Source organism: Toxorhynchites rutilus, chromosome 2, assembly GCF_029784135.1.
Source record: "Toxorhynchites rutilus septentrionalis strain SRP chromosome 2, ASM2978413v1, whole genome shotgun sequence".
Classification (NCBI taxonomy): domain Eukaryota; kingdom Metazoa; phylum Arthropoda; class Insecta; order Diptera; family Culicidae; genus Toxorhynchites; species Toxorhynchites rutilus.
This window is the reverse complement of record NC_073745.1, coordinates 334,648,168-334,675,757: the sequence shown is the minus strand read 5'-3', so window position 1 is coordinate 334,675,757 and position 27,590 is coordinate 334,648,168. Positions and strand designations below refer to the sequence as shown.

At 39.9% G+C, this 27,590-nt stretch overlaps 1 protein-coding gene across 1 annotated transcript in view; it reads right to left on the bottom strand.

Annotated features, from left to right (window-relative positions):
* The window catches only part of LOC129771581 (calcium-binding protein E63-1), a 236,331-nt gene extending 209,707 nt beyond the window's left edge, over positions 1-26,624 (bottom strand). Inside the window, exon 1 of the mRNA XM_055775369.1 lies at positions 26,361-26,624. Within this exon, the coding sequence (XP_055631344.1) occupies positions 26,361-26,411 (51 nt within the window). The 5' untranslated portion in view covers positions 26,412-26,624. The remainder of the gene's footprint in view (positions 1-26,360) is intronic.
* Positions 26,625-27,590: the final 966 nt, after the last annotated feature.

Genomic DNA, 27,590 nt, shown 5'->3' with positions numbered 1-27,590 from the left:
AGTCAATTCATTTATTGTGATTGATTGTTCTTCGTTACAAGTAAATTTAATGACGGACCTTTTACGTTTGGTATGATGACTAGAACAAAATATATGTACGGAAGAATTATCAAACGTTTGATGAACCAGCCTAAGGCTGAAAATCTTTCCAATAAAGACAAAAAAAATTATCAAACGATTATTTTATTTTACATTTCCCTCTGAAGTTTACATCCCAAAAGCGTACATACTTCTCGAATCTCGAATTTGCTTGAAACTGGGAAGTTCATTCGCTTCTAGTGTCTGCACGATTTTCCCAGGTTCCTAAGTGAAGGTACCAGGTACCTATAAATGAAGATTGCTAACATGATCTTCTAAATGTTAGGACAGACATATTCCACTCTGCACAAAGGCAAGCGAGGACAAAAGTACTCGCAGTTTGCATTTATTTGCAGAGCCGATTTCCCCAGAAACCTCGGTTTTGAAGTCAGTGTTAGGGAAACACATTTCAATCGGAACAAAAATACCCCCGATTTGTATGAATTCGCAATGCCGATTTCCCTACGCTCCATGGATTTGAAGTCTGTGTTAGGGAAACACATTCCAGTCGGAACAAAAATACCCCCGATTTGCATGAATTTGAAATACCGATTTCTCCAGGCACCTTGGTTTAGAAATCTTTATTAGGGAACACATTTCGGTGGGAACAAAAGCTCCCCCTACTTTCGTGTGTTCTTCTTCTTCTTTTTGGCTTTAAGAGGGTTTAAACTTTTCAGTTCACTCGCCTCTAGGCTCTTTCGTGTGTTTGCAATGCCGATCCGGTTAGACGTAGTCCCACGTCAAAAACTGTGGGATGTTATGTAGGACTGTTCTGTTCATTCATAAAATGCTGTTTGTTCGCAAATAATTATTCGTCCGAATTTTCTTGAAAATATTTTAGAACAATAAAGAATCAAACTTTGATTTAGAAATTTTGATTTAGGTTGAGCCATGATTCATTTTTTCAGTACAAACTAGCTTTGCTTTTCTTACGATGATTGGCAATAACTGCTATACACTGCGTATCATAACTATAGAACCACTCCATTTTTCTGAGTTTCCCGAGATATGTAAGAAGTCGGTTGAATTGAAGTATATAGTGTAGGATATAATAACTATCTTTGAACTTTATTGTTGCAGAAAATACTGCTCGTTTAAGCTCTTCAAAGCTCTCATACTACTTAACAGCTGCATCTATTCTTCGTACGATCACTCCTCATAAGTTCATGATAGGGTTTTGATCTGTTAAACAAGCTGATCAGTCCAGAATCTGGAGCCCCTATCCATTAAAACATGCCATGACCTTCCGGATTTTATGAACTGATGCCAAATTACTCAATTATCACGATGTGTTTGATGCCAAAACAGAAGTAATTGATTCTGAAGTACTTCATCGCACTTCTGACTGTGCGTTCGTGTTGATGAAAAGCTATCTGAACCAGGCTTTTTCAAAAATATTTTCCTGAAATCTTCAAACTGCCGTCTGCAAAGTTACGAGTTGAAAAACTACGTGACACGTTCCGTAAGTCCTTCCAGTATGAAGAAATTCTATTCAAGTTGAATTTCTTTTTATCAGAGAAGTTCTCATGAAATAGTGGAACCCATGGGGTTAGCTCCCACATTAGTTTTTGGATCTGCAGCTTTGGAGATGGGGTTTTTATGGTTTGAGGAGAATTTCCACAAAAATGCCTGGTTTAGATAGCTTACCATCAACACGAATGAACAGTCAGAAGTGCAACGAAGTCGACAGAATCATTTGCTGCTGTTTTTGCATAAGAGACAATGTGATAATTGGGTAATTCGGCGTCAATTCATAAAATACGGATAGGCATGGCATGATTCAATGAATAGGGGCTTCAGATTCTGGACTGGTCAGCTTGTATATCAGATCAAAACCCTCTCAAGAACTAATATAGAGTGATCGTACGATTCAGCTTTCAAGCAGTATGAGTGATTTAGAGAGCTTAAACGAGTAGTATCTTCTGCGTAGAAGGAGATACACACTACAACATAGCACAGCATGGCCGAAACCACCCCGAATGGGTTAAAGTCTGCTTCATTTAATATTGGAACAAATTCTTTTGCTCATTGTGGCGCTCCTAGTGGACGGATTTGGAAACTTTTTTCACCCACGTGTCGGGAAATTCATTACCTTTCACCATGTATTTATGTCATAACACCAAACGATAGCATTTTGTAAACAACCGCCATGGAAGCCGAACGGAGAGATAAAATTGTGCACAGTTTTCTTGAAAATCCATTGTTGTCGGCATCTAAGCTAGCTAAACAGCTTAAAATGCCCAGAAATACCGTATGGCGTGTTATCAAGCAGTACAAGGAAACATTGACCACGGCTCGGAAGCCGCATTCGAAGCGTCGGAGTGGAACTGTCGACCGGAAACTGCGTGGGAAAGTCATCAAGGCCGTCAAGAGGATTCCCAATCTTTCAGACCGCGATTTGGCCAATAAGTTCCAGGCCGCTCACAGTACGGTGCGACGAATTCGTCTCCGGGAAGGAATAAGGTCCGAGCCAGCAAACAGCCAAATCGGACGCTGAAGCAGAACAATGTGGCCAGAATCCGTGCTCGAAAGCTGTACGACCAAGTGCTGACCAAGTTCGACGGATGTATTCTGATGGACGATGAGACCTACGTGAAGGCGGACTTTGGGCAAATCCCAGGTCAAAAATTTTATTTGGCGACGGCTCGGGGGGATGTACCAGCAAAATTTAAGTTCGTGTTTGCGGATAAATTCGCCCGCAAGTACATGATTTGGCAGGAGATATGCAGTTGTGGACAGAAAACCAAAGTCTTTCTCACTGACAAGACAATGACATCAGAAGTCTACAAATAAGAGTGCCTACAGAAACGGATTCTGCCGTTTATTCGTGCCTACGACCGTCCAGTAATGTTTTGGCCGGACCTCGCAAGCTGCCATTACAGCAAAACGGTTATGGAATGGTACGCAACGAACGGGGTCAGCGTAATACCGAAGGACCTCAACCCCCCAAATTGCCCCCAGTTCCGGCCGATAGAGAAATACTGGGCAATCACGAAGCGGAGGCTTAAGGCAAAGGGAAAACTTGTTAGGAACATGACTCAAATGAAGAACTGGTGGAATCAAATCGCCAAAACGGTGGACGAAAAGGGTGTGCGCCGCCTAATGTGCCGTATTACGGGAAAAGTACGAGAATTTCTTCGAAACAGCAATGAATAATTTTTTTATGAATAAGAGTAAAGAAAATGCTACATTTGTATGAAAAACAAATTAAGAATTCGTTAATAAATGACTGAACTACACGCAATTGTTTGTGTTCCAATATTAAATGAAGCAGACTTTATTTGAACTGATTGAGAACTAAAGATGATCTACGAATTATAAAATTATTGTAATTCATGTGAAATTGGCGTTAATTTTGTAAAGGAGTGAGAGTTTTCCAACTGGTTCTATAGTTATGAAACACTGGAATTTTAGTTTTTTGAACGTTTCATGCCTGGACACAACAATAAAGTTCAAATGACCAGACCTATAAATGAAGATTGTTATTATATCTTACACTATATACTTCAATTCATCCGACTTCTTACATATCTCTGGAAACTCAGAAAAATGGAGTGGTTCTATAGTTGTGAAACGCAGTGTAGTAAAACAGTACCAAAACGCGAACGTATTTCTCAAAATTATCGAACAATATGATATAATATAGAAAATATTACATATCAGCGACGCGAATTTTTATTTGCTGTTTAACAAGACTGTTTGAAACATTTCGCTTTCAACTGTATTTTCTTGGTGAGGTAATTTTGCATACCATCTTACTGGAATATTTTTGATTTTATTAGAATTTTGTTTGATCAATAATTAAAAAAAAATCCAATTAAAAAACCTTCGTATCCAGAATCACGGGACACCCCGGAAGTAGAAGAAGACCTGAAAAAGGCCATGAACGACAATCTGAGTAACGCAAAAGAAGGTGAAAGCAGTGGATGGCGTACTGTCGATAACCAGACAGAAAAACGAAAAAAACATAAGGAGAAGAAGAAAAAGTTGATGGGTCTGGGCCTAGAGGCACGGCCGGAATCTTGACATACGACTATGATTATTGTAGTAATTGCATTTGAATTGAGTTTTTTCATTTCTCAAAAACCTATTTTTTGCCTTTTGATACGTCAAATGGAAACCCTGAAAACCGTTTCATGTATGAACTTGTATCCTTTAAACGGGTTAGATGAGATAACGTGGTAGAATCCGGAATCACATTCTGTTCAAAAATGTACACAAAAATACCATTAAAGCCATTACTAACCTTTTTTCTGATTATTCAATTATTCAGAAGAGTCATTATTTATCATTTTTACACACAAGTTTAAATAGTTAAGATCTACATGAATATACGCCTAAGTCAAAAAAAAACCTTTGGCTACAGAAATATATTATAGATCAAAAAAGCATTTTCCTCTTCGTTGCCACGTTGCCCGGAACATTGTTTGTATGGGGTTGTATAACTCTATAGCCGGGTGATGTACATTGAGTATCATATGTCCATAAGTGCTCACTTGGGGAGGTCGTGTAGTTGCTGTAGTGAGCTGATCTCATTAAGTGCTAAGTTCCGCTTATGTATAGGAAACGAGAAGGAGGATGGGCAAATGCATTCGAGGGAGTGAAGTGGGCTTCTAAGGAAGACATACATAAATTAAGATCGCGACTACTTAAGCTATCGTAATCTGACATGCGTGAGTGTACCCTTTCGAATTTCTAAATCAACAGACAGTATAATTCATTAATTGCATTTTTACAAACAACCTTTTCTATATTATGACATCCTGGATTCGCGTGATTAGGGGCTGTCCAAATACCACGTGGACAGAAAAATCATGTTTTTGAATACCCCCCTCCCCCTCCGTGGACAAACGTGGACATTTACTATACCCCTCCCACTGTTGTCCACGTGGACATTACACCAATTATTTCTAAAAAAATCAAAATAAAATTGAACCTCTCTTAAATTTCATTTTGGGATTGATTCTATTTTGTGTTCTATAGTTTTATGGATAAAAATGTTAGCTTAAATAATAATAGCGGTTTATTTTAAATTCGTTTATTCTCTCTCCAGCATTCTCCGGGAAGTTATTTGTATCGCTCTTTAGTTTCTTCTAAATTCCATTTATGCTGTTAGATTGTTTTTACCGCAGATATCCATATAAAAAAATCACTTGAGAATCTATTCTTGGGAGTTCTTTTTTTCTTATTCTTATTATCCTTCTTTATAATCATATACAATTATTTGCCGACGAAAGTTTGTTGAGCTGTGACAGTTCGGCTGAAAAATTCATAAGGTTGACGTCTAGATGGAACCTCTTGCAAAAATCTACTTGACTATCACAAAGCACCATCATGGATACGTGTCAAAATTTGACAGCAATCGGTCGATTGGTTCGTGAGTTACAGCATTGAGAGTGAAGCAACTTTTATTATTGTTAAAAATCACAAACGAATGAAAACGATGGCAACATTGCATGAATTGGGATTCGAATTGCTTCCGCATCCACCGTATTCTCCAGATCTGGCCCCCAGCGACTATTTTCTGTTCGCAGACCTGAAGAGAATGTACGCTGGCAAGAAATTCAAGACCGATGATGAAGTGATTACCGAAACCGAGGCCTATTTTGAGGAAAAACCGAAAGATTACTATAAAAATGGTATCGAAAAGTTGCAAATCGTTTTACTGTGTTACCTTATATACTTTTCAGCCGAACCGTTATATGTTTTCAAAAAAAATCAGATAATGAAATCTAGGGCTGCATTACAAAATCGTTATTGGAATCGCGAGACAAAGCAGCAGTGATAAAAAATCGATATCGGTATCATCATGCTGTTCAAGATATAAGAATGTCGTATTAAATTATGTAGTGTTAGTTTGTTTAACACACAAACGGCGGCTCAAATGAACAATAAACCTGTATCGTGATCGCTGGCTTCATCTTCCAATGATTTTTCTGTTCAACCTCGTAAGACTTGGAAAATATTAGGTTGTTCCCGAATTCGTGCCGACTTTAAGGGAAAAAATCCAAAGTATCATTCTTACAGACACACAATTATTCGAATGTATTGGGTCATTTAAAAAGTATTCGCGTTTTTCTGTTTAATTTCTGAATGTTTTTTTGATGTAGGACTACGTCTAAAAATTTCGGACGCTTATAACTCGATCATTTCTTAATAGATCGCAAATATGTTTGCAAGGTCTGGAATAAAGGGTGTGTCACATCAAATTGCATCACGGAAAAAACGCTGGAGAAATTTAATTTTTCGGAATTTTATCTTCAGCTTTCGCTTATAATCAGATAAGAGTGTATAGATCACGTTGGCCATGCTTCACTGTCAATTTTTCGTAAATTTGGAAAAATGTCGTCGAACGAAAAAGAGCGTCGTGAATTAATCCTGTGCACTCATTTCGAGAATCCAGAGTTGTCACATCGGGACATCGGTAAGATGCTGGGAATCGTCCAATCCACGGTCAGCAGAGTACTAAAACGATACTTCGAGAACCTAACCATCGACCGGAAGGTGAAGAACGGCAAAAATGGATGCTCCGCCAGTGAAAAAGATCACAAGCGCGTAGTTAAGCAGTTTACACGTGATCCGAGAAGTTCGGTCCGGGATGTCGCCAATAAGCTGAATTTGTCAAGTTCATTCGTCCAGCGGACCAAGCAGCGGGAGGGCCTGCGTACATACAAGGTCAAAGCGGACTTTCGTCACCTGCCGGGCCTGTTGTTCTTCTCCGCAGAGGACAAATTCAGCGTTCCGGAGGAGATTCGCAAGCAGAAACTATCCAAGTTTGCCAAAAAGTACATGGTGTGGCAAGCGATCTGCTCTTGCGGAAAGCGGAGCGCCTCCTTCGTGATGACCGGCACGGTAAACGGGCAGGTTATCCTTAAGGAGTGCCTACAGAAGCGCTTACTACTACTATTGAAGCAGCACGAGGGCCCGACCATCTTCTGGCCGGATCTCGCTTCGTGCCACTATTCAAAGGACGTGTTGGAGTGGTACGAAGCCAACGGGGTCACCTTCGTGCCAAAGGAAATGAACCCGCCCAACGCGCCGGAGCAGGCCCTCCGGCAGAACCCAAAAGTTGTCAAATCGGAGGCGGACTTCAAGAGAAAATGGATTTCTGTTCAAAAAAAACTACAACCTGACGTTGTACAGAACCTTATGGACGGGGTAAAGAGGAAGGTGCGAGCATACGTGCTTGGGCTCGATGTATGAATAAAAAGAAAATGCCAAAAGTTGTTTAATAGTTTTTATTTTACTGTCTAAAATTTTCAAAAGGATCGGTCTACTGGGCGAATTTCTACAGCGTTTTTTCCGTGATGCAATTTGATGTGACACACCCTTTAAACCATGGGTGCATCAAAACTTCCCAACTAATCACCCTAATTTTTTGGTGCGTCATCAAAGATTTATGTGACACTTTTCTGTTGATCGATTCTGGTGGTTTCTTCCATAATCGCCTCGTGAAATCTATCCAGTTGTGAACCGTACAAAACTGAATTAACCTTTTGGCTATGTAACTCCTCATAATCGGAGATTCGCTTCCAGTTCCACCATACACACCGCGTCCCTTTTTGTGTAATCCTGGCTTTGATGTTATTTGCAGTGGTTTGTCTTGCTTATCCCATGATCTTTGCGAACAATATCGTATTTATCGTATTTTATTTCTATACACCGTGATCGATTTTCTGATGAAAATTCAGTCAAAAATTTACAAAATGTAGCGATAATTCACTATAATTCATGTGGCTTCCAAACATCAAGTTTCTTTGCGAAGTTTTTTTTTAAATATTGATTGGTTAATTCTTATGCCTAGTTTACACAGTGTAGGGTATTGATGAATCGATCCTTCCGCAATTCCAAAGCCCAACCTCCCAATACTTGTTTGTTTTCTCGTAAAAAACTAGACAAGGTTCTTTTCCATGCTACCCAATGAGTCGAAATTATTGCGCTCAAGAAAAGTGGCCTGAAAAATTGATAACCGGAAAGTGCAATATCTGGTGATGATGGCGGGTGAAAAGACGTCATATTCCATCAGGACAATGTCAATCTTCCTTCTCTTCGACAACCTGGCCGAAAATGTTAGGTTTGCCTGAGAAGTGAAACATAACATTTTCGGCCGGGTTGTCAAAGAGAAGGAAGATTGACATTGTCCTGATGGAATATGACGTCTATTTTATTGGCTAATTCTGTTAGTTTATTCTGGACTTTAGTTTCGTTTAGTTATAAGCAGTTCTTGTTAGAATCTATCAAAGCTCTGTAGAAGCACATAAAACGGAATTCCTTTCCAATCTCACCAGAAACAAGACGCAAAAGTATGGAACCGATATATTGTAGCGTTCTACGTGACCAAGCTTCACCAGGTGATTTGTTGTTCATATGTTTCCTTCGGTTCATCACCTTTGGAGTTCTCAGAAGACAGATACAACAACAAAACTCGTACCTAAGAAAACTATATTGCGCACTTTTCAAATTACAAGATTCTAACATACTTTGGTGGTATCTTCGTCCTGGCGGAATGTATGATCCTCTTCTGCCAATGTAAATAAATCCATCACTCTCAGTTCATGTGCGTTACTCTCAAAATACACATTTCAGCGAAACAGTTCAACAATATGAAAAATATGGTCTCTTATTGATAAATACGGAGTACTCGCAAGGGGCGGCAAGATTGAAATTTGATAAAAATGCAGAGCAGATTTTATTCATTATTGATTATGGGTATCAATGTATTTTCAAAAATATTCATTTTATGTATCCACGTGGACATTATCTGAACCCCGTCCTCCCTCTCCGTGGACAATCGTGAACATTTTCGTACCCCCTACAACACCCCAACAACCCCCCCCCCCTAAAGTTGTCCACGTGGTATGTGGACAGCCCCTTATATAAATTGTCGTTAGTAGGAAGACGATAAAGACGTGAATTGAGCCCGAATTGATTGAATTTTGAGGATAATTGAGTAACCATCTTCCAAGATCATCCCTCCATTGATTCTGCCAACTTATAAATGCACGTTTGTCCGAAAAATGAAGAGTAACTCGTGATACGCATCCACTCGCAATGTGAGCTAACGCCCGTATGTAGGCAACAAACTTGCTTGTTGCGTTGTGTGGGAAAAGGAGTGGCTAGTAGAATCGAAATAGCATACCCATTTTAATCGTCAAATTGTTTACTTTTTTTACTATATTCACTGTTCATGTTTCAAATGTTTCAAATGCTAGATAAACTTCCGGTCTAATGGTATATAACATAACGGTGACCGGAATAAATCGCCACAGTAAACAACTGCAACAGAAACAACCGCTTAGAAAAAGTGTAGTAGGCTAGAAATATTTGGCGCGGGAAAAACATCATGTGCCTCACATTTCTATTATAAATTTATTCTCTTGTTCTCGTTTTTCGAAATTTATTCTGAGGACAATGTAATGGGGACGAAGTCCCCATTTGGCGAGGATAAGGAATCGAGGCGGCCCATGCCGCCAAGATGACGCAATCCGAGTCCACCGCCGACCCGCCGTCGGAAGCGGCGGTGTCTCGCACGCAAACCTGGGATCCACTGATTGCCCGGTTAGTTTGAAACATAGGATACGATCCTTTAGCAATGTCCGACCGAGCTCTAGCGAGCGTCGGACGGTATACGTCTGCCCGGGGCGTTACGTTTGCCTGGGGCGATACGTTTGCCCGGTTAATTCTTGTTTTGAAATACAATACCGCGCCACAATATTTATAGCCTACTACACATTTTATAAGCGGTGGTTTCTGTTGCAGTCGTTTTCTGTGGCGATTTATTCCGGGAACCATAACATAACATACATCAAAATAACGATTTTGCGGAATATGCGTTTGAAAACTCTTAAAGAATCATTACATTTTTCGTAGAGTGACCCCCCCTTTATAAAAATCAATGACATAGTCCTATGCCAAAAAGTGAAACAGGAAAAGAAGAAACCCGGGCCTCGAATGGAGCGATGCCCTGACCGTTGAAATGTCAGCAGGGGTGTCGTACGCATTAATCCTTCGGAGAGTGAGAGACGATCCGGAGTTACAGACATTTGGCGAGAACGTCGTGAAAACTAGGCACACGCAGAAAAGCGAGATACTCTTCGATCTTAAAAAAGATCCAGCGGTTGAGAGCTCTGCTTTCAAACAACTCGTAGAGAAGTCATTAGGCGAGGAGGAGAAAGTGAGAGCTCTCTCCCAAGAGTCAACCATCGAGTGCCGGTATCTGGACGAGATCACGACTGTGGAGAAACTGAAAAGTGCGTTGCAGTCACAATGTGACCTTGGTGGTGTGCCGATGACAATCCGTCACGTTGCTAGAGACTGCACAAATCAACCGAGGTGCATGCTGTGAAGTGAGGAGGACGGAAACGACCACGTCACAGGTAGCTTCAAATGTCCGGTGTAGAAAAAGACGATGGCAGGTTCACAGTAATGGAGGTTACCCAGATCAACCTTAAGCATTGCGACATAGCACAGCAATTGTTGTGGCAGTCAACAATTGAAACTAAGTGTGACGTTGCAATGATTGCAGAACCGTATCGAGCTTCTCGCAAAAACGGAAACTGGGAGGCGGATAAAGCAGAGATGGCTGCAATACTGGTGATGGGAAGGTACCTCATCCAAGGATTGGTAGAGAGCTCACAGGAAGGTTTCGTGATCGTCAAAATCAACGGAATCTTCATGCACCCCCAAGATGGTCAGCGGAGCAGTTTCACGAGATGCTGGACGTGCTCACGGATAAGGTTAACGGCCGAAAACCAGTCATCATCGAAGGAAACTTCAAGCACCAGCAGCACCTTTCGAAAGGACGGTCGCGAATCCATCATCGATGTAGTCCGCCACTGGCGGCAAACACGAAGTGGAGAGTTTCGGAGGGATACACTCATAACGACCACCATGCAATTCTGTATAGTGTTGACCAACGGAATCCTGCGGTGGTACGGAGAACAAGAACCTGTGAGCGAAAGTGGAGGACAAAGGTTTTTGACAAGGATCTTTTCGTCAAAGCACTACGCATAGACAGCAGAACTCCTAGTCTGAGCGCCGACGAGCTGACAGAAACATTGGTGAGGCCATGCGACACAGCGATGCCGAGAAGACTGGACCCGATGAATAAACGACGTCCAGCCTACTGGTGGAACGAAACACTCAGCGTCCTCCGCACTAACTGTCTACAGCCGGAAGAAGAGAGAGGGCACGAACCAATGTAGAAAAAGAGAAGCACAGCGCGTTGTTCCGAGCGACCAGAGCCGCCTTGAAATTGGAGATACGTAGGAGCAAATCAAACTGCTATAGGAAACTGTGTCGAGACGTCGACGGAAATCTTTAGGATGAAGCATATCGAATCGTGATGGCGAAACTCCGTGGCTACTCCCATGGAATTATGTCCGGAAAAACACGACCCACCGACGTGGCCACCCACACTGTACGGTTAGGAAGAAGCCGAGAACGCACAAGTCACCAACGAAGAACTCATCGCGGTGGCAAAACGTTTAAAGGTGAAAAAAGCACCCGGTCCCGACGGAATTCCCAACGTGGCTTTGAAATCGGCGATCCTCCCTTTCCCTGACATGCTCAGGATTGTGCTGCAGAAATGACTGGATGACGGTCTCTTCCCTGTGAAATGGAAGATTCAAAAGTTGGTGCTGCTTTCGAAATCAGGAAAGCCACCATCGTATAGACCTATTTGTTTGTTGGATACTTTAGAAAGCTCTTGGAGAGAGTTATTTTCAACAGATTGGTGAAATATACGAAGGGTGATCACGGATTGTCTCGAACGCAGTTCGGGTTCCGAAAAGGAGAGTCAACAGTGAACGCTATTCGAACAGTTATCGAGAAGGCTCATGTATGGCTTAAACCAAAACAAAGAGGTGATCGTTACTGCGCGGTGATTTTGATCGATGTGAAGAACGCCTTCAATAGTGCCAGCTGGGAGGCAATCGCCGAGGCGCTTCACAGATTGAAGGTCCCTGGCTATCTGTACAGGATATTAATGAGTTACTTCCAAAATCGGATCCTGGTATACAACACAGACATGAGACAGATTCTGAAGAACATCTCCGCGGGAGTTCCACAAGGTTCCATTCTAGGTCCAACGCTTTGGAACACGATGTACGACGGTGTACTAAGGCTGAAGTTACCCAAAGGTGTGGAGATCAGGAGCTTTTCGGACGACATCGTAACAACGGTAATTGGCGAGACGCTCCAGGAAGTGGAAAACCGAGGTGCTGTTAATGAGCAATCGAAAAACAGTGCTGCTGGAAGAAGCTTCGTTCGAAGGACAACCATCCTTCCGAGGCGGGCAGTGAAATACCTCGGAGTTATGAAGCAGCAGCACGTGGCACCTTTTGATAAGTGTATCTTCGTCTATACTGAGGTACGGTGGCCCTGCCAGGTTGGCTGGCTCATGGCTATGCCAGTCGTAAGCGCGTATAGCACCATTTCGTCGGAAACTGTGTGTGTGTAATCGCCGGGATGATTCCTATCTGCATCACTCTGGTGGAAGAGAGCGAATGCTACAAACGCTGCTTCAGGCATGTCCAGACATGTAGCTTCGTATACATCATGTCCGAGCTACAGCGGAGTGAAGGGCCGACCAGCGTGCTGACAACGCCTGACTATTCAAGGTGAAAAACGTGGGATACAGCTGCGAGGATTGCTCTAACGGATGGTACCCCACGATAGTAGCTGTGACGGAGTGCGCGTCATGACGGAAGGCACTGCCTAGTCGGCACACTGTTGGGAAGAGAAATCCCGCGAGGGTGACTGTGACGGATTGCGAGTCAAGTTGGAAGGCAATTCCTAATCGGTGTACGTCTCGAAGGGTGAACGGAATGGAATGGAATTGAATGGAATGGAACGAAGAAAGAATAAGAAGAGTATAAACAACGTTATTCAGTGTTGCAGACAGCAGAGGTGCATGAGCCGCCTCCCGAAATAGTCGCCTAGATGTGGTCCCGGGGGGAATACGAAAAGGCGAATGGCCTAGCCTACGAATAGAGGGCTTGGTTTTAGTAGGTAAGAGCCCCACCCAACGTATGGATTAACCCTTCCTAGATAAGGCTGGTAGAGTGTTCCTCACTTCTTGAAAAAAGCATCAAGGCGAGTTTCAAGCTGCCTCAGATCAATAGTTTTAAACGGTTACAGGAAAAGGAGAGTTTAACACATGTAGGCTGGAAAATGATATTTTCATGACTTGTGAACATTGTGAACATCATATTTAGGTAAAGGACCATTTACAAAAAACGCTTGTTGCCTTTTTCGAATTTGTTTTGATCAAACCTAGCTCTCTGTCACTGCGATAATCCTGCGGTCAGAGATAATCCCCTTTATTACGCGCGGCGAGTGACATAAAAGGACTAAAGTCAAGATATTCCTGCGGGCGAATGGCGTGACTATAGGTTTTCACTTAGGTAAGATTTGAAGTCGTTTTCTCATATGTTATCAACGCGGGTATAATATAGATGCTGAAAAGTAAAGTTTCATAATAAAGGAAGAAACTTTGCAATTTCACGTCATTCGCCGCGCGGAATAAAGGGGAATATACCATTAACACCGTGCAAGACGTATCCAAAGACAAATACCCTCTAAACTCGCCGAAGCTGCGGCCTCTGGGAGGACGCTCTAGAAAACTTAGAAAACCATTTGGAAATTTTGGTATCTTGGAAAATTTGGTATCAAATTCTCTGTGTTTGATAAAAAAAACTGGAAACGGTAGCTTGATTTCACTACTAAATATACACAATCAGTTCGACCGTAAAACCACAAAAACACGCAATAACACTGACCGCTGTTCTGAGGCTCGACTTCACTAAATAACAACAGAAATAAAACATATTTGGAATGATGGGATAGACTATGAGAGCAGACATTGATGGGTAGTCAGTAGGAAGGTTAGAATGAGTCGTTAATAGATTAAGTTCGTTTAAACGAACTTTCAGAACTGCGTCGTTGGTAATTTTGTCCGGGATCCACCAAAAAGACAGCGAGCTACTTGTCCAATGTACATTTGGGAAAACAACAATGATTAATACAAACAATCAAAATCACATTTACAGAATTTTTTTCGCAGTATTCTGAAAGAAACTTCCCCAACGCGTCCATGACATGACAATACAGAATAACATTTTCCAGATGACACATTTCCATCTTCTGTCTGCTCACTACTCTTTACAACTGTTGTTTTCGACCGCAGCTGAGTGAGTGGGCGAATTTCGACAAAACATTTTTCATCGGCAAAAAATATTGACATATTCATGGAACCAAACATAATTCACATTTGTTTTCCACCGCTAAGTCGGGTGCCAGCACATGCGAAGCGGTGTTGGTGAAACTTTCGTCGACTTTTCGCCGACTCAGTTGATACACGAATCTTTGTGTGGTAGTGATTTTTCCTCTCCGTCCTCCGAAAGACGCGAAAATGACTTTTGAACCTGTTGATCATCGGTACACATACACCCACACACACATACACATCCGTATCGACGGTAAACAAATAAAAACGAACGCTCGTTTGTTGGTGACTTTGTTGATGCTAAAATTACACACGGTTTCCAACACGCGAAGCGGGGGTGGCAACGGTGATCTTCGCCAAGTGGCAATGTGTCACACACTTTGTAAATAGCGGCCCCAAGCACACTATCTTTCACAATCACGCGCGACTTCCACGGGAATTTTGTATGATTTTTATTCGTCAGCCGCCGAATTTCTGAAACATTTGGCTAATATCCGCATGCTGAATCCGAATAGTGAGACGCAAATCGGCCGTGACCAATGGAGGCAGACTGAAATGAAACTTAGATTTTTGAGAAACGATTAGATTTGATAGGGCAGCATTTTAGATAAAGAACCGAGCTGATAAGATTGATGACGAATTTTTTCCGATATATGGCTACGGGTAGCTACCTGCTATCTCGTTTTCATACAACAGATAAGAGTCGAAATTTGCTCAACGATAGCGAATAAGTTTTCTTCAAGTTATCCCGTCGGTAACATTTATTGCTCGAAATTGTTTTTGCTTCCGGGAACGATTTGAAAAAGTTAGTAAAGGATTCATACCATCAACAAGTTTGAGTTACACTTTCATACACAAAGTGTACCGGTACCAGTTTCCATAATAATGTTAACTCTTAAAAATCAATATTCTAGTTCCTGTTGGGTCGAGAGATTTTTCATTCTATTCTTCGGGTACTACCAGCTTATAAATCACTAAAAATTCTTGGTAAAAGCTCTCGTATCAGCTTATTGCCCATCATCAATAGAATGGTACACGAGGTTCATTCCATCGAAAGAGTCGAAGTTCTTAAAACAAACCATCGAGGAACTAAAAACTATCTTTACATACAACCAGGGACGATTCCGAAGGTCTTGTTTCATATTCCTTGAAAGTAAATGAGACGTGTTGGAACTTCAAGTTGGGAGACTTCTCGGAAGAGCAGTTCAAATCGCCCGTCTTTAGGGGAACTCTGGGTAAAACGCACCGCCATGAAAAATCATGGAAAACACAGTAATCGACAGGATTTTTCTGTGCTTAAAACGTCTTTTTTTTATTATAAATGTAATTTAAATAATTTTGAATGAAAAAATGTTGAAAATTCATTTTTTATATCAAAATGCAATTTTCTAATTCATCTCATAATGGGGCACATCGTTCCAGTATGGAGATTAATAAAGAGTTAATCAGTTCCAGTGTTACCAAAACACCCAGATATTTTCTTCGATTGTTTTATGCCCATGTTTTCTGAAAAGCATAAAACCATTTTCACATATCTTTTCTTATATTATGTAATAAAAACTAGAACGAACACAATCATTTCAATGTCTCTTACTACTAAATTAAGAATAATACAAATTTAAGAATCAAAATGAAAACCCAAAAATATAACGGCCAAAAGACTGGCAGCCCATTTGTTAACAGTGGCACGTAGCAATATATTTATGAACAGCGGCACAAATTAATTTATATATATAAAAATGGATTTCTGTCTGTCTGTCTGATTCTTATGGATTCGAGAACTACTGAACCGATCGACATGAAAATTGGTATGTAGGGGTTTTTGGGGCCGGGGAAGGTTTTCGTGATAGTTTGAAACCCTGACTCAAACTCTCTGAGACTCTGAGGAGGGGGGTCTGCCATACAAATGAAACACAAAATTTCTGCATAACTCGAGAATTAATCAAGAAATATGAACCAAATTTGGCATGTGAAGGTTTTAGGGGGCATGAAACGTTTCTATGATGGATACACTCCTCCCCCCTCTCTAAGGGGGGCTGCCACACCAATGAAATACAAACTTCTGCATAACTCGAGAACTAATCAAGCACAATTTGGAATGTGAGGGTTTTTTGGTATGAGAAATGTTTCTGTGATGGTATGACACCCCTCCGTCCTCTGGAATGGAGAGGGGGTCCCATAAAAATGTTACACATATTTCAACCAAAAATATTCCAATCAAACATGACAATTGAAAATTTTCGGAAAAGTCTGAAGGAAAAAGGGAAAATTCGAAAAATTGCATTCCCATATGTTCTACAATTACAGTGACAAGCGTTGTTGGTCCATTTGATGTTTGCGCTAGTGAAATATCTTCATCTTCTTCTATCTGTACCAATAAAATGGATTGCCGAACATGTTGATGAAGGCAAAACTCGAGGAAGGAATTGTCCGATTTAGGACTGTCTTTTTTCTATCATATTTTCTGTATCAAACATTTATTCCAAGTAACGGAGAAACATATTAGGTTGGGGAAAAAGGAATGTCGTATATTGTCAATATATGGCAACACTTAAACATATCTTGTGTTGTACTTATCGCATCGGGTCATACTATACGGCTATTTAAAGACGACAATATGTGCTACAAGTGTCGTTTTGACAGTGTTGTGATTGTCCTTTTCAGTCTCAAGTTAAAGCGCGTCAAAGATGGAGTCCAAGCAAGCAAGAAAATCGTTGCCTGAAGTTGCCTTCTAAATGGCAACAAGTTTGCGAACAAAACGGCGCATATTTGACTTAAATTGGATAATTTTAAGAATGTTAAATAAAGCGTCAAATTTCGATCTGAAATACTACATTTCTTTTTCCCCAACCCTATATTATTTGTAAGTGGTTGAAAAATCTTGAACGAGAATTGTGTCAGAAAATAATCTGATATTATAATGATGAGTTTTGGTAGAAGTTCTAGGAATTTTATAGTAAAAGGTAAATTCAACAGGGTCGATTAGAAGATCAATCAATGAACAGTTCTGAACATGAACAGAACTTGCGTTAATAAAAAACGTGAATGTTTGAAGGTATTGATAACAAAAAACAAATTTTGGGCGAGACGAAGTTTGCCGGGTCAGCTACGGGTACAATTATAAACAAAAATTTTGGATTTAAAATTCCTCGGCGTTTTCGGTTCGACAACAAAAATACCTCGAAAATTCGAAATCATTCCGAAGCGGAAGGTATGAGCAGCGAATCAAGAATTATCCAAAATGAACGCTTCGATGTCGTTTGGCATTTTGACACGTTGTTGTGGTGCATTTTGGACACGCATTTGTGCATCTTACCTCGCTTACTCAAAAATGGTGTAATATGAATGCGTTTAGAATTCTCGTCATTTCAGTTGGTTTGCCTATTCGTAATCATTCTTGCTCAATTCATTACAAAGAAAACAGTCGTGGCTACGTTATGGATGTGAAGAAACGTTGAAATATATAGTAAAAATACATGTTTCATCTTGTTTTGCTTAACACGGGTGTCTTGCCCGATCTTCCCCTATGTGCAGACTGTAATCACCTAAAGATATTCCTATCCGACATGCGCTTCATCACCAAACTTAACGACAGTGCGCACACAATCTTAAAGAAAACAATTGAAGAGTTCCAGAACATTGAGTTGTTTGGGTTGTGGGACATTTAGCTTATTCTGCCGTAAAGTCAGCGGTTTATTCGAAAAGATCGCCAACCACTGCAATAGCATACTCCCAAGGTGAAAACCCGCGCATTGCATACTCCCAAGCGCGATCTACAGTAGACAGAGCTCCGTGGAAGACGAAAATCAGATACTTTCACGAAAACCTAGATATCTTCGTTCCGGTTGACTTCTCCGAATGGACCGCACCGATCGTGGTTGTGCGAAAACTAAATGGCATCATCCGCATTTGTGCTGACTTATCCACGGGCTTGAACAGCGTTTAAGAACCTGACCAGCGTCCACTACCACAACCCGAAGACATCTTCACGAAAGTAGCAAGCTGCAATTGTTACAACCAACTCAAACTCAAACTGCGGCCGCTTGTGGCCTGACGGGCTTTTCAGGATGGCCCATCTGATGTTAGTTTATTTTTAACAAAATTGTACGTGTAACAAAAATGAAAACTCTAGAAACCATTATCTAGTTTTTGTTTTGACGTAGAACTATGGCTTTCAGTTATGGTGCTAAATCAGAAAACAGAGCACGTTTTTAAGAAATACAAATTGTTCGTTCGACGCACCATGTGGATAGAATAAATATTGCAATTTATGCTCCATCAGTTCTCAATTATTGAGTGTGAACAAGCTATTTGCAATTTCACAGCATTCAGAATTCATTAGTCACCCGCCTATTGATCAGACGGTTGCGAGATTTTCCAAATTGCTGAGAGTTTAGTTCAGTTTTCCAAATTGGTCAAAAATTATATTCCTAAAATTTTTAAGCGTAGGAGAAAAGAAACTGACAATTTTAAAGCCCATATAATTCAAACCAGCGCACACATTATCATGCCGAGGTTTGGTTTCTTAGATTTCTACTCTTACAAAGTCCTCCGTCCAGCGCAGGTCGGAAGAACGTTCTCCCGACTTGTACTGGTATACGAGTATTCTCGAGCATGCCACTCTAAATACATTCAAGGCGTGTTATTGAACATAAGAAATCTCAACTAAGTACTAATAAAAACGACGCTAGTTATCATCTACGTTGAAACGCAAAAGTTCCACTGGGCACGTTTTCGCCATTTAAGCAGTTAATTCAAACCATGATCATCATTATTCACGTCACAGTCTCGCTTCAACTAGCAGACAGCAGTCTTTCTCAATGCTGATGTCAGGCACACCTGCACGGTACAAAGGAAAGATGGATGATGGATATAGCACACAGTGGAGCAAGTTTTGCGATTTGAGCCGTAATGTTGGCTGAACGAAGTGGTATGACAATCATTTTCGAAAGATTAAGAGTGTATGAGTGATGTATGTTACTTGTTGATTCAAAAACTTTCTTCCATAGCCCAATAACTGCTTTGAAAGTGAACTATTGAAATCACAAAAATCTATAAATATTAATGAAATCACACACATCTATAAAGTCCATTGAAGTCAAGATTGGTCAACGGTTGATGTATGGATGGATGAATGTGGGTTTTTTACGCCTTTTCTGGCTTTCCCCAATCATATTTCTTATTTCATTAGGACAGATAAAAGTCTGATTTTTTTTTTATCCCTTTTGTTCATTTTATGCTCATTAGCATTTTAGCTGTAATAGAGCCGAATTTTAATCGTGTACATGTAACATGTTTATCATATCTATAATTAGCACGTTAGAGTATTCCCTTCTATATCATTGCATATGGTACACATTTACACAGTAGCCATGTAGGCGTAAAAGTTTTTCTTCTGTTCTTCCATTATCCGGACAACGGAGACAATTGATTGATCATTGTTGAGTTATTTATAGAACAGCAGCCCGATGTGTCTTGCAGAGCAGAGCAGTTGTATGGATGAATCGATCTTATTTCGACCGTGGATCGATCTCCATCGCTGATAATTGTTGCGTGGACATAGTTATTCTGTAATAAGGGACGAACACGAAATTATTGCGACACCGAAAATGTCATGCCAATTTTCTTATAATGTTTAGAATCAAACCAAAATTTTAGGGTAGTTTCATACATATATTTACTTCAAAAATCAAAAGAAAAGTTAATCGATGAACCCTTGGGTGTAAAACTGAACGCATTTTAGCTTGATGCCCTCCATCGAAGTCTTTACAGTGTCATCCGGTACCAGTTTCTCAGTTTTTTTTCCATTTTCTTAACATGTCATTCCCGTCTTTGACTGTCATCTTGTTCTTCCGAAGTTCCCGCTTCATTATTGCCCAGTACTGCTCCACCGAGCTACGGACAGTTTGGTGGCGAACTTCGACACTTTCTTCTTCTTAAATTTGTCGTCCACATCGAACTTGCTCTTGCCGGTGAAAAACTCCAACCCCGAAATTTGCTTAAAATCGGCTTTTATATACGTTTTTCGTCCATGACACAGCAGCCATATTTTGTCAGCATCTTCTCGTAGAGCTTCCGTGCCCGAGTTTTAGCCGTCGATTGTTGCCGCTCATCGCGGTTTGGGAAGTTCTGTATCTTGTATGTATGTAGTCCAGCTCTCTTCTTTGCATTCTGGACGTAGCTCTGCGACATGCCGATCCTTTTAGCCAAATCACGGCTTGAGACGTTGGGATTTGCTTTAATCATCCGCTTCACCTTTCCCTCCGTCTTTTTGTTCTCCGGTCCCGGTTTTCTTCCAGCTCCTTTGCCGTGGTCCAACGTCAACCGCTCCTGAACCGCTTCAACACTCAGCAGACGGTTGAATGGTGAATGTTCAACATTTTTCCCAACTGCCGGTGCGACAGGTCAGGAAATTCCTGGTGTTTGGAAAGAATTTGTTCTCTCGACTCGCGTTGGTTCACCTCCATTTTCGTTGAATCGAGAAACACGACTTCGAGTTTGACAGCTTGACAGTTTGACAGACAATACACATCAATGAGAAAGTGTGCAAAATTTGGTTGATTTTTACCCCATGGTAAAAAAGTTATGGCCTGTTGAATGTGTCGCAATAATTTCGTGTTCGCCCTTTAACACAAAGATGGTCAATGAGAGCCCTGAGTTTTGAACTCACGATTGATCGCTTACTAAGCGAATGCGCAACCAATGTGGATACGGAGACCCCCAAAAAAGTCAGATGAATAAATACATAAATAAACTAAATACATAAATAAATATTGTGCTCGTCCTAGCCAACCTTAGTTTCAATTTTGCTACCGTGTTGAACGGATGTGCGAAACTTTTCGCCTCAGAATGTATTCTCAGAATATGCGAGTAGTAAGTAGTGCAGAGCTTGCACTGACGGGCAGAAGCAAATCTGAAGAGAAATAGTAAATAGGGAGTGTCGTGTCGGTATTCATATTGTTATGTGGTGATTGGTTGGGTATAATTGAATCATTCGTACGAACAGTTGATTTTATACGTTATCAATAAATAACGAAGTTTGGGGAACAAACATCCAATCACCTCGAGCCTCACTGTGTCTAGCAAGAGAAGAATATTCGTGATACATACTGAGTGCGCTAAGTGTATTGACACAAATGTCGTGAATTGTTCTCGCGAGAACAAGAATGAAGCATGTCACCCATCTTCAAATGTTTCAAACCCATCGCCTTTTTCCAATGCTACAAAATTTTAAAAATGTCGATGCATTCTAGAATAGTGTAATCAAAACTTTTTTCTAAATTTTTCGCTGTAAGAAAGCTTTTGTGAATTTTGGAGCGTGTTCGGATATATTGGTGTAATGATGACTGAACGAAATTTAAATGAAGTGTCCAAAAACTTTTGTACCGCGTTAAAAGGTCAACCAACTATCCAACCAGCAAAAAGTGGTTTACGCAATAGAGAAGCGAAAAAAACCTCTTTTATCTCCACACAGACCAGTTGAATTCCGACCGAGAAAGAGATCAGATCCGATATTATATCCAATCCATTTGTATAAACGTGAACGGTGATTAAACCAATTTTGAAATTGTTAAATCGAAAAAGGTGTCTTTGAAGAAAATTACATCGCTGAAGGAATGAAATAAAAAATTACATCGCTGAAGAAAATGAATAAATAAAATCAGCATCGTGAATTAGTGCATGTTCGAAATCTTCGCAACGATTTATAAAAGGTGTCCGAAAATAGCGCGAGAATTGCGATGCGGTTAATCTCAGTTCGTGGCTGAGATCGTAAGCTGGAAAATTCACTTTCGATCCTTTGGGCCGCTCTAGGAAGCGGAAAAAAATCCTTCGTCACCGGACCCCCTCTGGTAAGCCCCCATCAATGACGATGCTTTGGATTATTAAGACTTTCTCACGCTCTCAGACTTTCTCACACTCTCAGACTTTCTCAGTTCATTCGTTTCTTCCGTCTAAGTCATTCGTGAAAAAGGGTCAATTTGGGAAACTAAACACTCGGCCTTGAGAAAGGTCATTTGTAAAGCCTAACTGCGGCTGTCATGTGGTCGCTTCAGAACATATTTCAACAAGAGAATTCGACGGGTTTGAGCAAGTGTTGGTCAAAGCACTTATTGCGGGAGAGATACATATATTTGCATCTGTTTACTTCCCCCCTCATCGTGCTCAAATTAGTTGGTATGAGAAATTCTTCGAAGTTGCTGAAAATATTTTATCTTCCTTGGCACCAGAATCAAAAATCCATATATACAGAGATTTCAATCAACGAAATGCGGACTTTATCACATGCGGATTTTGCGGACAATGAATTTATCTTGCTTCCAGTTGTTGGTGATAATAAGACTCTGCAATTTATTTTTGATAAAATAGCCGGTCTTGGGTTGAATCAAATAAACAATGTTCATAATCGACAGAAATGTTTCTTGGATTTTTGTTGACAAATATGACCAAAGATTAACTCCACTTTGGAAAAATGAAGCCTTCCACATATATATTTATTCTATATTTATAGATAACACCCAAAAACCATTTGATTATGAATTAGGGGAAGTCTCTGAATACACTAAAGCAAATTACCAATCAATTAGGGTACTCGATGATCAATGAAATTATAGAGGAGGAGATACCAACTAGACGAAAAAGGAAAAATAAAAACACAAAGTATTCGATTTGGTTTAATCAAAACATAAAGAATCTGAAAAATAAAAAACAGAAGGCACATAAAATTTATTAGAAATACAAATCTAACGCTAAACTCGAAAAATATCTGAACATTTGCGAACAGCTCAACTCAACTGTTAAAATTGCTTTTGAAGATTACAACTTAATAAAGCATAGAGTCTAACCCAAAAAGTTTCTTTAATTACATAAAAACAAAATTGAAAAGCAATGGTTTTCCATCACGCATGCACCTTGACGATACCGTGGGGATTGACCCAGAAAAAAATTGCAACCTATTTGCAACATTTTTTCAAGAAGTTTATATTGAAACAGCTGAGGAGAACCGAGATCGTTCTTTGTATTTCTTCCAGAATTCCCATGTGATGTTGGAGTCAGAAAACTAACATACATTGAAATTTTTGACGCATTAATTAAGCTTGATGTCTCAAAAGGGCCAGGTCCTGACGGAATTCCACCGGTTTTTATAAATAATTTGGCATCTGAATTAACTCATCCACTTTTATGGCTTTTCAATAAGTCATTGGAATCAGAAGAGTTCCCAAAAATACGGAAAAACTATTTTCTTGTACCCATATTAAAATTTGGTAATAGATCCGATGTAAGAAATTATCGTGGAGTAGCAATTATTTTTTGCATTCCAAAACTCTTTGAAGCCCTAATAAACCGAAAACTTTTTCAACAACTAAAGACGCGAATTACGAATAAGCAACACGGTTTTTTCAAAGGACGATCAACAGCAACAAATTTGCTGGAATTTGTCACATTCACTTTGAATGCAATGGATGATGGTAATGCTGGGAAATCAACCCATCAATAGATGTCAACGAGTAAGAGACTTAGGCGTGGTCTTAGTTTCGAAACTAACCTTCGTTAATCATTATAATACAATCATCCATAGAGCAATTAATATGTTGAGTTTCATCAAACGCTCTAGTTACCGATCCTTACACAATAAAAACATTGTATATTACATACGTCAGATCAATTCTCGAATACTGTAGTATTGTATGGTCTCTCTACATATCTTCACACGAAGACAGAATTGAATCTGTGTACAAAAACAATTTTTATTATTTGCACTTCGTAAACAAGGCACGTTGCATGCTAATCAATATGAAAAGCTTAAAAGAACGTCGGAACTCTGCCATGATTCTATTTATTATCGACATCATATCGCAACGGAACTCTGAAGAAGTATTAGGGAATCTAAATTTTTACGCACCGATTAGGCACCTGAGAAACCCTAACATTTTCTACATAGATTACCGAAGAACGAATTATGCCAAATATAGTCCTATTAACCGTATGATGAGCCTCTGTAACAAACACAGTGAAATAATTGATGTAACCATGTGAAGGTCAATGCTCAAAGACTATTTGAATAGAATAAGATATAGTTAAATTTCACTGTAATATTTAGGCAGCATATTTAGTCTACGCTGGTTTGACAAAATAAACAAATAAATAATGAAGGTATTTTTCAGCGATGAGAGCTGCGTTCTTCGGTGGAAAACTAAAGGTAAAAATTTATTCCTGTCGGTTGCTGTCGAAAACGCCTCCCTACTACACATTCGATCTGGTCCGGATTTCGGAGTCTTACGTTAACAATGCGGTCGAGTCTTGGGTACCACAATTTTTTTTATTTTTTTACAGCCCGCGACACCTTGACTCACACGTGTTTGTGGCTGCTCTGTAAAAAGGTTGAGTGCCACTGGTCCAGATGGAAGTTGACCCCCAGGATAATATGTACTTGCTCATCATCATCACGCATAAAGAGATGTTCCGCTAAGATCTTATTACTCCGAGTATCAAGTCAACACTGGGAGCAATTAGACAATTGGTAGACAATATGAGATGGAGATACACATCAGCATACGAATGAGTAGGGTAAGGCGGGGCTAGTTGGTCAGTGACGATATCTTGGAATCTGAGCGTCCAAAAAATTAGCGATCTATGGATGAAAAATAGCGAATTTCTGATACAAAAAAATAAGCAAATCGGAAAAACTTTTTATTAAGTAGGTTAAAAAATACGGACATGGTTCCGATTTCGCCAAAAATCATTCACGGTTTGCGCATTATAAAATGTGTTCCAAAACTGGTAAATAACCATGAAAAAAGCGGCTCAAACGTAAAACAAAGCTTTATTGTACGTATTAGCTTTAAGTGTTAATGGAAATCGCTTTTAAAATTATTTTTGTTGAATTTTCATGAATATTCTCTTTCATATATAGAGGGGCTAGTTGGCCACACAAATTGATCGTTTGAGAGCAACGCATATAAAATTTTCAGATATGCTGTGTTTCATTACGCAAGCTATAAACAAATATAGAAGGCATATGTTTTACTGCTAAACGCAGTGTATTTGAAACGAGACAACCACCACACAAACCACTTGCAATATAATTGTCATATTTATATGTTTTGTTGTAAAATTATCATTAAATATAATAAGCGCTATCATTGAATATCAGAACTCACAATAATGCATTGAGTAATGTAGCATACCTGGAGGCTATTTCTATATACTTTGGGGCGAACGGTACAAATGTCATCAAAACAAATGCAAGCGGTTGTGCGTCGCAGGGATGCCAGGTGATTTTTTTCAAAAGTCTTGACATGGTACGAGAAAATGTCTTCATCATAATATCGGAGGAAAGTTCTTCACACAAAAACGGAACTGTGATAACTCTATTTGTTTATTTTAGCTTTGAAATTTTGGTTGTAACTCAAACCATATCCATGAAACTAATTGTAGAAAAGTTATAACCAAATTTATTCAAAAATGACTGACTAGCCCCGCCCTACCCTACAGCATAGGGTATCAAAACTGTGCGTAGGTCACATTGTGATTCCGATACCTGAGAGGAAAGCTCCAATCTTGCGGATAATTTAAAAACTTGACACATGAAATATTGGGATGAAACTTTCGGAGGGATGTATTACTCAACAACAATTTATTGTAACTTCAATTCAACGCCTTCAGCTATTCATAAAACGATAATAACTTTCAAACCTTTTAATGTCAAACATAAACAGGAAATATCCTGCAGATTTGATACATGAATTTCATACCGCGTGAGCCGCCTATACATGGTACGCAAAATACTCCGTTTATTCGTAGAGAGTCAACTTAAAAATAGTCACTGTGCGCTATTTATTTTCTAGGTGCGCTTGGCAGACGGGAAAACTAGCGCCAACAGGGAAAATGCATCCAATTTTCCGCCTTTCAGAGCGACGGTCGCCGTTAACCATCTTATTCGAAATTGTAGAGAAAAAAAACCACGCGACTAATTCTGACAAAACAATATTAATGATCTCACATGATAAACGAAAATAGAAATATATATATATATATATTCTTCATAAAAAATTACTTCATTGCTCTCGTTGACTTTGGCTTTTGCCGCGTTGACAGCCGCTGACATTGAGATGGTGTTTCTGCAGTGATTTTTTTTACTTAACTCCCTTGATACTAATCGCTTATCGATGGCCCTTATCACTTTCTCACTCCACTTTTGTTACTCGTTATCGGATGTCTTATCAAGCGTGAGCTTTTCTTCTTTTCTGTGAGGATAATATTCTCAACAACAAATTTTAACACGAACCGTGAGCGCGCGCGGCTGAATGTGAGATTGAACTGCTTTGTGGGGACGGACAGTGAGCGGCATGGGCCTCATATGAGTGCAGTCAAGAAATGAGCCGAAAAATGTAACTGAAAACAAGTGAGGGAAGCACATGCAGTTGGTCGAACCTTTGCAAAACAAAATCGCAGAACGAGAGGTGGACACAACAGTGAAATCATAAAACCGGCCGCTGAAAACTAAACGATGAGATGTCGAGCGAGAGAACCCCATGGATGCTGCTTAGAAGATGGAAGCATGGTTATTAAGTTTTACTCCTTTCCACTCTGGCGCCAAACTCGTTGTCTCTGTGATTTTCTTCAAATTCACAAGTTTTTTTAAGTGCCAAAGAATCCCCCAGAAAGATTCGCCGATGGTGATAATTAGCCTAATATTAACACGCATATACGAAGCAAATAAACTACACATCCCCCAGCATCAATCAAACGAAAAATGGCGGACGGCACAATATGAATTTCATCTGAAGATTAAAAGTGTGACAGATTCAGAATATATCTCCGAGTAAAGGCCAACAACGGTGTATATTATTGTGTTTACAAACATTCCATTTGGAGAAACAGAAACGGAAGCCAGTGGGAGGTGTCGTGACTGTCGGTTTCTCTCACTCTTGACCAGTATTGGCCGGTCATGGCATCACGAAAAATACATTCTCAGAAGATAAACATTGAACATTATTCGATTGAGTATGAAACATTGCAACTGTAAGAATATTTTTAATCAGATCTAGATCTTAAAAATTCTTTCTAGAAAATAGAAAAAATCGATTTTTTATGTTTCTGAAGTTTAGACATTCCAAAGTATGTTTTTCGATATGTTCTAAGTTATGGTCATTTTAGTGGAGCGTTATCTAAGCTTACACGACCTTGATTCGAAACTTTGAACGCGTTTTTCTTGAATGTACTTTCTCAAGTTGGCATACACGATATCTCGAGTTCTACTAAACAGATTTATTTCAAATTTTAT